At 42.4% G+C, this 13,506-nt stretch overlaps 1 protein-coding gene across 1 annotated transcript in view; it reads left to right on the top strand.

Annotated features, from left to right (window-relative positions):
- XRN2 (5'-3' exoribonuclease 2) overlaps window positions 1–13,506 on the top strand; it is a 42,614-nt gene that overhangs the window by 14,319 nt on the left and 14,789 nt on the right. The window contains exons 16-22 of the mRNA XM_072140614.1: window positions 2,303–2,388; window positions 4,433–4,568; window positions 5,486–5,593; window positions 6,156–6,245; window positions 6,563–6,635; window positions 8,049–8,132; window positions 8,683–8,780. Coding sequence (XP_071996715.1) covers window positions 2,303–2,388; window positions 4,433–4,568; window positions 5,486–5,593; window positions 6,156–6,245; window positions 6,563–6,635; window positions 8,049–8,132; window positions 8,683–8,780 — 675 coding nt within the window. The remainder of the gene's footprint in view (window positions 1–2,302; window positions 2,389–4,432; window positions 4,569–5,485; window positions 5,594–6,155; window positions 6,246–6,562; window positions 6,636–8,048; window positions 8,133–8,682; window positions 8,781–13,506) is intronic.

Raw genomic sequence — 13,506 nt, 5'->3', positions numbered from 1 at the left:
GACACTTTAAAATACTATATGGTGTGGCACATCCTGGGCTTGCACTGACTGCATCATTAAGCCTTGTCTGGCCAAACCTGTGGCTCTGACTGCCATAGGTTCGCCATCACTGGTATAGGGATCACGATTTGATCAGTGGCGATCTATCTTCTGGGAATCCTAGAATGCATCTCCATTTTTTACTAATTGAATGCATATTTTGCTCCATTCAGTAGTATGTGAGCTTTGGTATTTGCTACGCACAGCACTCTGCTTTCTCCTGCGGCACCATCTGCAGTCTGTGAGTGCCCAGAGGCAGCTGAGCGTTGTGCCCATAGTATTGAATAGAGCATGTTTCCCTTTTATTCAATTCGTAAAAACTTAAATCGGGCCCCACTTTGAAAGTGAACTATTCTCAGTCATGTGGTTTTCCCTGTTCGATTGGTGTGGATAATAAATCTTTATGGAACAAAAGATTGCGCAAAGCTTTACAGATCTAGGGTTGCATAAACCTACAAAATTAGACCTTACTGAGTAATAATGTGGCCATGAGTTGAAACAGTTGGAATGAGGACCATGTTCACACAAGCTTTCAAGCACTTGCTTGATTCTTAGCCAGTGTCATATGGGGCTCACAGTTTAGTGGATGAACTATTGCATTTTTGTTCATAATTTTTATATTCTGTATAACATGAAGTGTTGAATAGATTGTGCTAATTAAAGGGATACAGTCACCAGCTCAAAACGCTTGTAAAGCACTTAAATGGGTTGGCCACTTGACCTCATGACTTTTATGTGTCTGTTAGGTAATTTACCAATATACTTATATTTAAAATTCTGCCCCGCTTTCTTGAAATGTAAAGTGAAGCCTCAAAATAGAGGGTCATGTCATCTCTGCCTAAATATTGTTCATGGACATATAGAGATCACATGACCCTCTATCTGCCGCCATGTTCTGGACAGGGATGTCTGGCTGATGAAGTAAAAGACAGGAGGATTCACTTTACATATTAATGAAACTACAACAGAACTATTAATAGATGTTTATTGGTAAATTCCCTAATATCTTGCCCACACACATTACAAAAACATGAGCTTAAGTGACCAACCCCTTTAAAGTACCTTACATGGCCATTTTCCTTGTTGCTGGCCAGGTTTTTGTTGGGTATCCAGTCGGGGTGGTGTTATCCCAGCAATCCAGCTGGCACTGGCCCCCACGACCGCATCATTGCCCAACTACACCTCCTTATCTCCATCTATCCGCGCCAGGCCCTGCCTCTTTGTTCCTCATTCACTGCTACTGTCTGGCCTTTTTATCGTAAATGATCCCCAATTCACAGTATATGTGGGTGAAACGCTAATAGGTTTCCGATCCAGTTCCAGCATATTGCTCCTATGGGGAGTGTTGGAAATTGCAGAGCTCGGCGTTTGGGTATCTCGGCATTCCCCTGGTGAATGGGTGTGTTGGAAATAGCTGAGCACTGTGCTCTGCAATTTCTGACACTCCCATACGAGGAGGAGCAGGACACATGCTCATCCTGTTTCTACATCAATTGATGAGAACGGATCCCTTGTTCTCCACATTGCTAGTGGCCTGTTCTTGTTATCAGTGGGGGTCCCAGTTGTCGGACCCCATTCAATCAGCTTTATGCTATATCCTATGGGTTGCATAAAAGGTTGGTTTAAAACTTTCAAATATGTTCCCCATTGATTCAGAGAGAGGGCTCTTTTTGTTTAATCCTTCACAACAGCATTTCTGATCACATGGCCTTACAACTAGTTATATGCTGTAGTTTCACTGCAGCCCCCCCCCCCCCACACCTCCTGCATGTTAAGAATCTAAATGGGTCTTTGAAGGGAACCTGGCAGCTTATATTGACCACAAAACCACTGTTGTATGGTGTCAAGCAGGCTAACACCTTCCACACCACACTAAGTCTCTTAGAGCATAACTATTCTAGTTGTCCACGGCAACCAATCAGAGCTCAACTTTCATTTTCCCACCGTGGTGTGGTTTATTAAGTCAATTTCTGGTGACTGGTTCCTTTCTAATTCTTAGGATTGGTCTTGGTCTCAGAGGTTACATCCCAAACAATCAGTTTGAGTTGGAAATGCCTCTATGAAAGCAAAAAGTGATTTGGCTTACAAAGGTCCTGCCTTTCCTCAGTTGGACAATGTATTTAGGAGCTGCTAATGGAAGTATGATGGGCGAGCTCCTATGTATGTGTGTATAGCCTACAACTCTCAGCTTGTGGCTTGTGTTGGTGAACGTGAGGCGGTGTGTTTGCTTGCATTTCATTTGTGTCTTTTCTCCCTCCTGTAGAATCCTAACAACACTCAGGCTCCTGCAGGAACAAAGAGAAAAGCCGAGGACAGTGACGAAGAGTCCGAGCCAGAAGATAATATCAGGTGAAGCCTTTTTTTTATGTATCACTTTGTTAGCAAATTGCTGAATTTGAGTATAGTCTAATGAATGCCATTTAGCTTATGGCAGCGGTGCCTTTGGATAATTTTCTATGATCTTTTTATCCAGCAGTAATTAATATGGAGAGTAACAATATTCAGTAAATTCCGGAGAGATGAGTAAGCTAAAGCTGTTAAATCCAAGTATGGAGATTAGTATGCACGCTGGCTTTCTTTCTTCATGCCACTTTTCCCTTTGAGACCGGGCGCTGCATTGGCTTAGTCTCCGAATGATTTTGATTTGATTATGTGATCTGAATACCAGTGTTATTCCTGATGAATATTAACCCTTGCGTTTTGCTGCTGTAAGTATGTGACATTAGCGGCTTTTCAATGGGGCATCTGTTTAGCATTCCCATTGTGTGGCTTTGATCTGTAGGCTGTAAAATTGTACTTCAGAAATCTAATCGTGCAGGTGTCCCATTACCGCCTACCACGTGGCTCCTGTGGACGGGTTTTGGTGATATTTTGGCAGATAAATTTTTCTTTTTGATGTTAATGAGAGGCAAAGTAAATGTTTGGATACATTAGCTCTGTATTGTCTTATAGTGGCACAATGATTGTATTTGAAATGTTACCTTTAAGAATACATTGTGATGGAAAAGGCCTTTAAGAAACTATAATGAGTTGGACTTTTTGTCTCACAATATCATATCTTGATCTGAAATAATATTTCTATTGCCCCGATGGCTTTTGTATGAGTACATCATTGTTGAAGGCAAGCTTGTGTCTGATTGTGATAAAGAAGCTTGTGATAAAGAAGTCACTGATAAAATCAATGTGGCACCAAGATGCAGAATCTTGCTTTGCAATAGTGAGGGGGTTTTTGGTCTCCTTTTTCCCAAGAAAGTCGCTTTACAAATATGCTAATGAACTGCAAGTTTAACAAGGCAAGTTAGAGGCAATTACATGCCCCTCAGCACTTGCAACCCATTACCATATTTTTAAAAGCCCGCTCTTAGGAAAAGGAGACCATAAAAAAACTATTGCAAGGCCAGATCCTGCATCAAAGAGCAAAGTGGATTCAGTCAGCGATGCTTCTCTAAGGTATGAATTGGACGGATAGATTTCCTGTAAGCCCTTCACAACTGCCCTACGGCTATACACGTCCTATTTGCACATGCCCCGTGCAGGAAGGACGTCATATAAACGATGATGGTGAACAAATTCAAACCACCTTATCTCCTGAAACTTGCCACATTCACAGAACTAGAGGTATCCACCCTTAGGGCTCATTTGCAGGGCAGTTCATGGGGACGTACATGTGGAAGGAAATTTGCGGCCGAATATACGTCCCCATGGATGGCAATGGCGGCCCAGTGCCACACGTGTGGCACCGATCTGCACACCGCAAAAAGATGGAGCTTGCTCTATCTTTCTGAAAGTGTGTGGCGGTGCACTGCTGTTTTCTATGGAGGGAGGAGGGGTCACCTTCTCCTCACCTCCAGCACATGGCGGTTTGGCCGTTGTACGAATAAATGTTTTATATGTACATGCACCCTCTGCATCTGTAGCTCACCCTGGGAAAGTGTAAAGTTTTTAATGTGTTTATAGCATTATTCCATCAATCAGAAAATGACAGCTTATTTTTTCACATTTGTAGTCAATCGGTACCAAATTTTATAAAGAGAAAAAATTGTAATAAAATCAAATGGACATGCACAGCCATATATACTCCAGTCATCTCTGGGAGCTACGAAGGGGCGAACTGAGGTACTCCAGACCGCATCAGATCCCCTGTTCTTGGGATCTATGGGGGTCTTATCACGGATATCCCCATCGGACAGCAAGTTAGAATTGGGCCTAACTTGTTTGGTGGGAAAATCCCTTTAAAGCACTTGGTCTAAGCATTTAGTCCATTCCCAGCTCAGGACATGAAAAAACTTGGCTTCTGTCTTTTAGAGAAAACAAATGTCCAGATATTAGGGTTGTGAAAAAAATATTATTCTTTAAAGGTCGAAGAATTTTTACTGACTTGTCTATGTTGCAGATTATGGGAAGAAGGATGGAAACAACGCTACTATAAAAATAAATTTGATGTGGACGCCACTGACGATGACTTCCGCCGTAAGGTTGTGCAGTCCTACGTGGAAGGCCTGTGTTGGGTGCTCCGATACTATTACCAGGTACATGTAACATATCAGTCTCCTTTAATATGACAGACGGCTCGGCTTTAGTAGGAATCCAGTTTGTAAACAGTGTATTCTTCAGACTTCACTTACAGCAGCTCTGTCGCATGTCAGTAGGGTGAATAGACAAAATTGCAAAGAATTGCAATTATTTAATAAGTGCTGGCAAGCTGTCAAAGGAACAGTCAGCCGCTCGCCCTGCAATATTGTCATGTTACATGAAGTGCAGTGTAATTGAAGTGATCAGCGCCTGATGAAAATCTTTTCATAATTGAAATGTTAGGCAAAAAGATTAGTTACAAACATGGAGCAATTGTACAAGGCTGACTAATAAGCATCTGCATGCCTGGGGAGAAGAGTAGGCACATAATATATCTGGTTGAGGAAAGCTAAAGTTTACCTGCTAAGCAACAGTTGTCGCACTTATCTGCTGTGTGTGTAAAGTGTGGATATGATAATTCATTAAGCTCGCTGTGTTCTGTCATTATTGGCAGAATGATGGCCTGAAAAGCCACTAGACGCTAGAATTGCATGCAGAGACTTCACAATAAGAACAACCTTGAGTAATCCGGAGGCAAAACGATCACTATGAAATTTTAGTTCTGCTATTGGGCTCAGTTTACATTACGTCCTAACCTTCCTTCAGAGTTTATCATTCACTCCTGAAGGATTCAATTACATTGCTGTGTAGCTTGTATGGTTTTCTTTGCTGCTTGTGGTGGGGCTTTGGTACCTGTATATTTGTTTACCAATTTTTTGTTGGTTTTGGACCCCTGCACCTACACTGAGAACAATCCCTTGATCTACACGTTTAAGTTGTTCTCTTTAGTGTTCCCTACTTATTCTACAACATGTAGCAGATTTTGTGACGCTAATAAATCTCCTTATAATCTGTTATTTTGTCTTTTAACCAGGGCTGCGCATCTTGGAAATGGTTCTTCCCCTTCCACTATGCTCCTTTTGCTTCAGACTTTGAAAATATTTCCGAGCTTTTCAAGGAGTTTGAGAAGAACACAAAGCCGGTAGGTTCCCTGATAAAGATTTGTGCTGAGCTTTTTATGTTGTGTATTGTGTCTTATTGAATTCTTAAAGGGGTCTCAGGGATCAGGGGGTATAAAGATAAAAACATGGCTATGAACATTTCTACGATCCCAATATATACTATTCCTTTTAAATTTTCTTGCACATTTTTTACTTTCTGAGACTACTATTCCTGTGAAGACTTGCACAGCAGGCTGTGAGTAGGAAGCTCCCTCTCTCTGCTCTTGTAACCCAGTTATTTCATTACTTTACATGCTCTCTAGCACACATTGCCACAGCTACAGACCATGTAGTCTTATGTGAGCAGACATTGGGTATAGCTGCCAATACACCACTACCCAGCCATATGATGGATTGCAGGGAGGAGGTGATTGATTACTCTTGCCTTCCTCTACTTCTCCACATTTCATGGCATGTGCCACACTGTTCAAAATCAGGGCTTTGTATTTGGTCAGGTTTCCTCTCCCAGCCCTGACCTGCCACTTCCATAACAGTCTTGATACAGTAACTGATTATGTATGTTGTGTATTCTTGTCCTTTTAGTTCAAACCACTTGAACAACTGATGGGAGTATTTCCGGCTGCTAGCGGTAACTTCCTGCCAATCTCATGGAGACGGCTCATGTCAGATCCGGTAAGTTATGGGTTTTTTTTGGGGGGGGGGGGTTTTTTAAATAATCTATTCCTGATAAGCTTTCTTGTATATTGCAACTCAAGTGAAAAATACTTTTTTTTTTAAAACTCTTTTAATGCTCCTTTAATTGTCTTTTGTTGTATCGTTTGATAGCTTTGCGTACTGCTATTCCTCATATGAATTAAGGGGGTGTCTTTTACATAGTCTGTTAGCAATGATTGAAGCACAACTAAAATATAGTTGTGGCAATGAGTGCAATTCCAATGGAGTGGGCTCCATAAATGGAGCTCTTGCTAATTTACCTACTTTGCTCACAGGACTCCAGTATCATTGACTTCTATCCTGATGACTTTGCAATCGATATAAACGGAAAGAAGTTTGCTTGGCAAGGTAATTGAATAAAGTTTAAAAAAAAAAGTGTATGTATATGTGTGTGTAATGTATAGTTCATCAAAATAGATGCTGAGCATATAATCATGTAGTCTTGGAAATGGGAAACTCAAATCCTGCCATTTCTGCAGTTGCATGATGATCAGACGGATCACTATTCCACCTGCTTAGTGTAGTCTTTCATCTCCTTGGTGGCTTTTGATCTTGTGTAGGGGCTTGAGTTGCCACACAGTTCTTTTACACAGAGTGCAAATAAAGTATTCCAAATTCTTGGATCAATTTAACCCTGGCAACTGGAGCGTGTAGGAGCAGATGAAGGGACTGTGGAGAAGGAGCCTTTCTTGGTGCCGTCCTGTTGTCTGCAGTGGTTTCATCTGTGTATTAATGCATTATGGGTGAAATTCTTCTATGGCCATGCAGCTTTGTCGTATTTTTTTTTTCTTTTAAGTTTTTGTAATTATTTAAATGCGAAGTGTATTTTTTACCCAGAACTTACCACCTCTAATGCATTATAAGGCTGCATCTGCTCGAATGTTTTTCCCTGGATTCTATCTGTTAGTTCAACGGATGGCACACGGACATATAGGTGCAGGTAGGCTAGGGATGAAAACTTCTTCCCGATTCTTAGTGGCATCACAACCACAAACCGCGTTGGGTCCTGCTTCACTGACCAAACACTCTCCTGGGGCTGAGACTCCGAGCAGCGAGCTTCCCCAAAGTAAAACGGATGGATTTATTGATGGATTTCTATGACGGAAGGGAAAACACTACATTTGAACACTGCCCCAGGCCAGTCATGGGCTGCAGCGATCACATGATAACATTACGTCGCTGTTTAGAAACAGAAGCGGAGTGCAAGGGGCATAACCACCTTGTCTTGTATTGTCTAAATATAAGACATTGGGTACTGCTTTCCGATCACATATGCAAGTCTATGGAAACTAATGCGATTGGGCTGTGGCACGCCCCCATGCGTTTTGATTCAGTTTTTAAACCTGCTACGTGCGACAGTCCCCTTAGTATTCCTACATGGCCGGGGCGAAACCTGCACCAGCACCTTCAGTCTTTTCGATATACCAAAGTTATGTGTTAGGGTAGACTCTGTATACACCTTATCTTTCCATTGAACGCATTCATAGTTGCCCTGCTCTCATCACTTTTATACCTTTGTTTTAATGTATACGTCTTGGAGAATACGTTTACCTGAGTCCTATGACGCTTGCAGTGTAATGTAATGCAATAATTACTTGAAGACCTGATCACAACGTATAATATGTGTAGATTTGCTTGATCTGATGAGAAAAGTTGTCTCTTCCCCCCTCATACTTTGTGAAGTTGGCCTATATTGTTTCCGGCTCATTAGTTTCCTTACAATTCGTCTTTGGTTAATTGATTGCTTCCTTTCCCCTTCAGGTGTTGCTCTGTTGCCATTTGTTGATGAGCGGCGTCTAAGAGCTGCTTTGGAAGAGGTTTACCCTGACCTCACTCCTGATGAAAGTAAGATTATGATATTCGTCTGTGTTGTCTGTGTAATCACGAAGGTTTTTTGCATTAGCGTACTTGTCATTTCTGCTCTGCTAGGCTGCAAATGAACAGGATATAATGGATGGCTGCTATTGATTGCCTTTAAACAAATCTGTAACCTTTTGCTTCATAGATGATTTAATTGCAGTAAATTGAATGATCCTTGATGCAAAAATGGAGCCTTGGCGGGTACAAAGTAGAATAGAGCCACCTTGCATTAAAACTTGTTAATTAAACTCTCATTTGCAGGGTTTCTTGTGTGACTTTAAATGATCTGTTTTCACAGGAAAGCCTTTTTATGAGTATCTGTTAAAACCACAACCACCAAACAATTAGAAAAAGTGGGAATTTTAGCCGTGTAATTAAGTTTTTAAATTGCTTTATGAAAGCCAAAATCATCGGCGGGAATGAATTAGCGTGTGTTTGGATTATACGTTAATGAACTTAATGGCAGCTGTTGAAGATACACTCGGAATAAGGAACGGCTTGGGCTAAGCGCTATTCTTTGCTTTCTTTGCCGTAGTAAGAAGAAATAGTCTTGGAGGTGATCATCTATTTGTTGGGAGACATCATCCCCTAAACGACTTCATACATGAGCTCTACAAGACCCATACTAGAGAGGTACATGATTGTCTGGTTGTACAAATTACCAAAAAATATCTGTATATTCTATTGTCTCATTATGTTAATATAAGTTGCACTTAAAACTAGAAGGTTCACCGCATGTTGAATGCTGTGTTTCTAATCTAGGTAAGTACTGTTCAAATAAAAATAAAAAATTTTTTTTTGGGGGGGGTGTATTTAGGTGCATAGGCGTGTAATGGTGTTGCAATTCTTTTCTGGTCCAGCACATTAAAGAAATGGAAAAACTCTAGTTACCACTCTGGCTTAGCGTTAAAGGACAACTACCAACAGATTACCTGATGGTAGAGGACTATTACATACCTCCCCGTCCTGTGTGTCCAAAGCTTTAATTTTTTTTTTTTTTTTTTTTTTTTTTTTTAAATCAGATATTTTTATTGAAAGTCTCCCCCCCCCCCCCCCTTTTACAAACCCAACAAGTACAACAATGAGGGAAATATACATCGCAGCAAATATAATCATTGACAGGCATAGTCAGTACTACAAATATACATTACAACCAAGTAATATTATCAAGAATGTAACAGATTTATACTATATTTTGCAATTTCTTCAATACAATCCAACTTGCGCAAATAAATACAACGATATACACTCACCAGCCACTTTATTAGGTACACCATGCTAGTAACGGGTTGGACCCCCTTTTGCCTTCAGAACTGCCTCAATTCTTCGTGGCATAGATTCAACAAGGTGCTGGAAGCATTCCTCAGAGATTTTGGTCCATATTGACATGATGGCATCACACAGTTGCCGCAGATTTGTTGGCTGCACATCCATGATGCGAATCTCCCGTTCCACCACATCCCAAAGATGCTCTATTGGATTGAGATCTGGTGACTGTGGAGGCCATTTGAGTACAGTGACCTCATTGTCATGTTCAAGAAACCAGTCTGAGATGATTCCAGCTTTATGACATGGCGCATTATCCTGCTGAAAGTAGCCATCAGATGTTGGGTACATTGTGGTCATAAAGGGATGGACATGGTCAGTAACAATACTCAGGTAGGCTGTGGCGTTGCAGCGATGCTCAATTGGTACCAAGGGGCCCAAAGAGTGCCAAGAAAATATTCCCCACACCATGACACCACCACCACCAGCCTGAACCGTTGATACAAGGCAGGATGGATCCATGCTTTCATGTTGTTGACGCCAAATTCTGACCCTACCATCCGAATGTCGCAGCAGAAATCGAGACTCATCAGACCAGGCAACGTTTTTCCAATCCTCTACTGTCCAATTTCGATGAGCTTGTGCAAATTGTAGCCTCAGTTTCCTGTTCTTAGCTGAAAGGAGTGGCACCTGGTGTGGTCTTCTGCTGCTGTAGCCCATCTGCCTCAAAGTTCGACGTACTGTGCGTTCAGAGATGCTCTTCTGCCTACCTTGGTTGTAACGGGTGGCGATTTGAGACACTAGAAATTAAGTGTTAACCAGCAGTTGGACAGGTGTACCTAATAAAGTGGCCGGTGAGTGTATATCCCTCTCTACCCTACCCCAAACCTCCCCCCCCCCCCCCCCTCCCCTATGAGCCAGCTCCCCCTCCAACACCCTTGTTTCCAATTATTCTGTTCACAAAGGGAAACCTCCGTTACCTATTTCACCAAAGATAGCTGATATTCCAAACTTTCCCTTAAACATATCAGGGATGCTGTTGGCAAGCCTGGTGTGCCCATCCACTTGCCCCATATCTTCTCAAATTTTTGAATGCAGTTCCGTTTTGCATATGTAGTATCGCGTTCAGGCGATTTACAAATTCCCTCTTGTCTGGAGGCCGAGGCCTTATCCAGTGAGCGGCTATGACCTTCTTGGCTTGGTATAAGGAGCGCTGGATTGCGATGTTATTTGGTTCTATCAAGTTATCAACCCTTAAGACCCCTAATAAACATGCCTTAGGGCTTGCTTCTATAGCAATGGAAAAGACTTTACGTACTAACTCCAAAATAGACTTCCAGAAAATTTCCAATTCTCTGCAGTCCCACATCATATGAAGTATTCCTGCATCTTCTGTACCACATACCACTGTACTAATCCCTATTCGGTACAAAAGTTGGGGGGATTTATAGGCTCTATGCAACAGTAAAAGGTGAGACATTCTGCGAGCTTCGCTGGGGGAGAGAGTAGAAATTAACTCTAGAGCCACTGTCCATCCTCAATAGGACCCACTTCTCCTTCCCATTTTGCCCTATATTTTAAGGGCGCATCTTTCATGGCCAAAGCTTTAATTCTTATATCTTTGCATGGCTGCATTTCTGCTTAAAAATAAGTGTATAAGATATGCAAATTAGCTTGTGGTGCTCTGCATCTGTGTTTTGAGATCCGGTGATGTCATTGGATCTTTTCCAATCTCATCGGTTTTCAGAATGCGGCTGGAATGGCCCGGGGCGAGCGTAAATGCTATTACACTGGAGCCTGATGGTGCTCTGCAGAGCACCACAAGCTAATTTGCATATCTTAGAAACTAATATTTTTACAGAAATGCGGTCATGCAAATATATAAGAAATTAAGCTTGGTACACACAGGGGATGGGACAGGGAGGTAAGTACTAGTCCTCTTACGTCAGTTAATTTTATGGTAGATGCGATTAAAAGGAAATCTACCATCAGGAATTGAACGCCCCGGAAGAAGCTGTGTAGGCGAAACCCAGGGTCGGGTGGATGTGTGTGACTGGCGTCCTGCTTATGTCTAGATATGCACATTTTAACAAATATTTTGAGTAGATTTTTAATAAAATTTTAAACTACAAAGAATATACTACACTATCCGTACACATACTTCTAGTGAAATTGTCTTAAAGAGAGAGGGCAATGAAGGAGGATTAGGAAACGCGGTGGAGTTGGTCTGAATGGTGACCTATCCTTGTCAGAAACCTGTGGAGACGTGCAATACTCATAGAAAAGGATCGATGCGTCAAGCAATATACTGTTAGATTCATAAAGAATCGTTGGAGCTCCGGTCAGCGTAACATCTATAGAGCGTTGAGCCCCTTAAACTCAATTGAATAGTTTGAAAGCCTTTTCTTTGTAAATATAGGGGCATAAGCAACTTAAATAATAGCAGATCTTAATAGAGGGGGCACACGCCAGTTTGTATAGATCTGCCATATATAACTTTTTTATTCAATAGCCTGTTATAAGGGTGGCTGGGGAACATGCAGTAACTCCTGGACATTTCATATACAAAAACTATTTTTCTTTGCGCAATCATCCCAGCAGCGGTGGTCGTATCCAAAGACAACAATCTTGTTTCTAATGGACCATATGATTTTATTTTATAGAAAAGCTCTTCATCCACTTGAAAGCTAAAAGTCTGGATTCTTTCCATGCTATATCTCTCTCTATATCTCACAATTTTTCTAGTTTACCTGTTTATTAAACATATTCAGTTTTCATATAGTTTGACCTAAGACCTCATGCAGACAAACCTTATGGGGGCCGGCCATACAGCCACCCAATTTTGTAGGAGTTTCACTGCACACATACACATTTTTGGCACCCAGTCACAGTGCGGTGAACACAGTGATGTGCCGCAAAATATAGCAAGTGTCCCATGTTTTTGCAGTATTTACCGCACTCGCCTTTCAATGGAGAGAGGAGGGGTGAGGAGAGCTCCTCCCACCTGCACGCAGATGTATACTCGCCCAGGTGCAGCATGTGTACTTATGTGGATGAGCCCTAACTGTAACATTTGACACTTTAACCCCTTATTCCAAGAGCATGCCGCGCTCCTACACATCACTTAGTGCAGTTAAATCCTGAAGCAACGCAGCTATTACAAAAACATGCCGCGTCTCTGCACACATGATTCATTCTGCGGCCGTGCCGATCAACGGGATACCGCGCTATACAAGGATCACGGACGGAGTGGTTAGCTGTCGCCCTCCGTCTGTTTGTATTTGGAGCTGAGTTCACCTGGTCTCGGCACAAAAAATTAGGTGAGCACGCTATCCCTAGATATTGCTCTCCCTGTTAAACAGTGAATCGTCCCAACGCGCGCTTTACCAAGTAGACTCGGTTTCTTCTGGGGGTGTGGGGGCGGCCAGTTCAGGACGATTCTTCATCAATTTAGAGGGATTGGCAGCTGGAACTGCCAAATGTACTGGCGCTACAAAGCATTCCGAAAAGGTGCTGATATAAAATTATTTTGAAGCTGGTGGGGGTTGACCAAAGTTGAGGATTCTTTTTAACAGAGCTAGGAATGAGAAATTTTGTGGAAGGGTACATAAGTGTACACTGTGTGGGTGAATTGGTATCCTTCTTTATGCTTTAGGGCAGCACGGTGGCTGAGTGAGTAGCACTTCTGCCTTGCAGCAATGGGGTCCTGGGTTCAAATCCCACACATGTCAACATCTGCAAAGAGTTTGTATGTTTTCTCCGTGTTTGCGTGGGTTTCCTCCCACACTCCAAAACACACTGTTAGGCTACATTCACACTAACGTATGGGGGACGTATATACGGCCGATATACGTCCCCCATACACTTCTATGGGCGCACGGCACCCTACGGGAGCGGTACGGTGCGGCACCGTACCGTTCCGTACCCGGGAGAAAGATAGGACCTGTCCTATCTTTTCCCGTAATACGGCGCCGTGCGCCATAGGTTGCTATGGAGAGGGGCGGGGGTGAGCTGCGCTCACCTCCTCCTCCTCTCCCCGTACACTGCCGTTGCCCGCTACGGTACGGTACGGGCGGGCAACGGCAGTGTGAAT

Source organism: Engystomops pustulosus, chromosome 3 (assembly GCF_040894005.1).
Source record: "Engystomops pustulosus chromosome 3, aEngPut4.maternal, whole genome shotgun sequence".
In the NCBI taxonomy this organism is placed as follows: domain Eukaryota; kingdom Metazoa; phylum Chordata; class Amphibia; order Anura; family Leptodactylidae; genus Engystomops; species Engystomops pustulosus.
The sequence above is the reverse complement of the archived record's forward strand: the minus strand, read 5'-3'. Positions and strand labels throughout refer to the sequence as shown.